The sequence below is a fragment of the Centruroides sculpturatus genome, unplaced genomic scaffold (assembly GCF_000671375.1).
Source record: "Centruroides sculpturatus isolate CEXI.00-Female unplaced genomic scaffold, Cexi_2.0 scaffold953, whole genome shotgun sequence".
Lineage (NCBI taxonomy): Eukaryota > Metazoa > Arthropoda > Arachnida > Scorpiones > Buthidae > Centruroides > Centruroides sculpturatus.
The window spans coordinates 57,686-61,003 of record NW_019385133.1 but is presented as its reverse complement, the minus strand read 5'-3'; the positions used below and the strand labels follow the sequence as shown (position 1 = coordinate 61,003).

The 3,318-nt window shown below is 36.4% G+C and overlaps 1 protein-coding gene across 1 annotated transcript; it reads right to left on the bottom strand.

Annotated features, from left to right (window-relative positions):
• Positions 1-1,033: 1,033 nt before the first annotated feature.
• Positions 1,034-3,062, bottom strand: LOC111635224. Its single transcript, XM_023380120.1, has one exon. It carries the CDS (start codon positions 1,934-1,936, stop codon positions 1,148-1,150), a length of 789 nt encoding a protein of 262 aa, XP_023235888.1. The 5' UTR covers positions 1,937-3,062; the 3' UTR covers positions 1,034-1,147.
• Between the last annotated feature and the right edge of the window lie 256 nt (positions 3,063-3,318).

Here is a 3,318-nt window from a genome sequence, read left to right as displayed (position 1 = left end):
ATGTCTTAGTAGACTTCAACGCAGCAGCAAAGGTCTTTTGTTTCGTTGTTGCACTTGGGGTGGCCATGCGACGGGCCTCTGTGTATGATACGTTGTTTACGGTTTTTATCCGTTGCACCTCTTTTTCTCTCTGCCACGCAGGGCATTTCCGGGAGTAGGAAGGATGGGCATCTTTACAGTTCACACAGCATGGGATACTTTTACATTCGGTACTGTCGTGGTCTTCAGTCCCACACTGTGCACATACACTTTTGCCTCGGCAGGATGTTTGTGAATGTCCAAATCACTGGCATTTGAAGCAACGCAGCGGATTTGGAATGTAAGGACGAACAAGGTAGCGCAGATATCCTGTAGTAATGAAGGATGGCAATGTTGGCTGGTCAAATGTAACAATTAAATGCTTTGTTGGTATTAACTTGCCGTCTCGACGGATGGAGATGCGTCGGACAGCAGCGACGCCTTGATCTGAAAGACCGATCTGAATATCTGATTCATCTTCAGACATTAGGTCGATCTCAGATATCACACCACGTGATGAGTTTAGACTTTTGTGTGATGTGATTGAGACTCCCATTTCTCCAAGTGTTTTCATTGACAAAAGCTTTGTTGTTTGTTGAGTAGAGGCTGTTTCCACCAGGAGGTCACCTGACCTCAATTTCTGTATTTTCTTTAAGTGCCCAATAGTTGATTCAAACAATTTTTGGATCAAAAATGGGAACACTTATATAACGGTTTTTCTCCAGTTGCGTGGACTACTAAGTACACTGGCTGACTAGAGGTCTTTTCATTTGTCATTGTTAGCTTGTTTGGAATTTTTGTATTTTGAAAATCCATATTTAAAAATAAATATTCAGCTCCCAGTGACCCCACCCACCATGGGGCCCAACAAGAAGATGCCGTCACATGGGAGCCTCCCATAGACCGTCACACCAGAGTTTCCCAGGAGCTATACCCTCACAGTGCAGTCAAGAAGAGCACATCTTGTCTGACATGTCCGCCCGATCTGCATCGATCGGTTGACTCCAAGCCGAGGTCAAGAATGACTCAACAACCAGCCGATTGACTCAAACGGAGCCTGATTTGAGCCTCCCGTTTATCCGAAGCAGGGGCCGAAGCAGTGTGTTGGGAACGTTATGTTGCCCCTCAACTACCAGGATCCTCCTTTCCGGCATACGAGACACCACGCACGGCAAACACGTGGGTGGGCGTTCAGATCCCAGGGATGGTAGAGAAGAGTTTCTAAACCATCTCTGGGAGGAAGTCCAGATGGGACAATTCCAACTAATACTTTAACAGTATGTTTACCATAGTAATGAAAGTAAGTTAATATTCTACAACTAATATACTTTGGTTTTTCAACCAAAACTTCAGTGCAGTCCAAAATCAAACAAACTTTCCTGTATTTTTGAAAGCACAAAGGTAAGTTTTTCATTATCTCTTCTTTGGAAGGCCACACAATCACAGCACCTAATACTTGACTCAGATAAGCAATAATATTGAAAAATATTCTTCTACATGATATGAAAATTTGAAATAAAACTGAAACACAAGCAAAGGACAAAGCTAGTTTTACCTGCATCATAACAAGAACAATTTTGACTTTAGTAGATAATGTAGTAGGCTTACAGGCAGTATTGTTGGACTGCAACTCACTAACACAGGCAGAGATGGTATCAAGCATTTTAAAACTGTTTAAACCTGTGAGAATATTCAATTCATTGTTTGATTTTATTAAGTCAAACACAGTAAATTTTAAGGTTGAATCTAAAAATGTATTCACTTGAATTCCTTTTTCCATTAAAATATCCCTCTCCTCCTGAATGTTGGATTTTTCACTTAACTTAAGAGTGCCATTGCTGCATCTTTTTCTGTTTGTGATACTGATATCACAAATAGAGGAGGATAAAGATATGACATCATTTGTTGATCTGTACATGCACAGCAGTCAATACATGATTTAGACCAGGATGTACTGGGCTGTGACAGTTCCAAAATATTAGTGTCATTATTAGGTTGATATGGAGATTTTTCCTTGATGAAAGTTTTCTTATTTTCCGGTTCCAAACCTAAAAATTTTTTGATTTCAATCATTATAAGATCTTGTTTTGGCATAGCGTTATTAAAGAAATGAATCTGACAAATTATAAAGCTTTTATTACTTCTGGTGACTGCAATAGTTCAAATATGAAAAGAAATACGGAATAAAGGTTTGTTTCTTAATTGTCTTTTTTGGGCAAGAATGGACCTTTGCTCAGAAATCTGTTTTGAGGTGCTTATATCAAACTTCCTTATCGGTATGTTTTTAGTTGGATACGAATTAGGTTTTAAATAATGACGAGCACATGGTAAACCTATAAAAATGTAAGTACCATATGTGACAATAGGTAAAATATACTTATAAGAAATGTTGTTATTACCTGGCAAATAGTAATCATCATTGTCAAAATGCAAACTGCAAATGTACGTAGATTTCGTTGATTGCTTTCCTAACATCAGTTTTATTTCCCACTTTTTTCTCATTAATTTATCTTTTGGAAATGTGTGCATATGTACTGAGTTTGATGTACCTTTAGACGTACATCCAAATACACAGCAATACTTATTATTTATTATTGTAGGTTAAACACTTTTTAATTCTTACTGACCACAGACTTGCATTATACCCATAGTAGTCGCCATTATGTAGTTCACGCTAATACCGCTAGATGTCAGATCGATCGTTGGCGCAAGCAAATAAATCACAAACTGGAGTTTATTTAAGTACATTGATGGGTTTCTCGGATCAGTTTTATTACAGGCAGACAGGTACGATGATTATAAGTTATAATTTATTTATAATTTATTTAAGATATTAATAAAACTGATAGTAGTAGTTTGCAATGGCTAGTATTTTAATTTTTTAGTTCAAACATAGAATTGAATAATCAGTGTTGTTTTAGAATATTAAAATAGTACATTACTTAAAAAACCATTAAATAAAATTTTAGTGTAGTAATCATTTATCAAAAAATAATGATGGCAATTTATTTTAACAGCACTATAGGAAACGATGAACCAATCAGCCAACAACATTTCTGACAGAACAGAATCTTTTTGTGAAATGTAAGTGAAATTGTACAATATTTTAAATTTATAACAAATAATTGAAATAGATAATAACAACTGCTGTTATTATTATAGAGATGAGACATCTGAGATGCCTGAAAGCCAGAAAAAAGCCAGTAAGAAAAAACAGAAAACATCGAAAAAAAGTGAACACATGTTGGATGTTGCATTGAAAACTTTCAATGAAACATCCAAACTCCTAACTGAAACTAA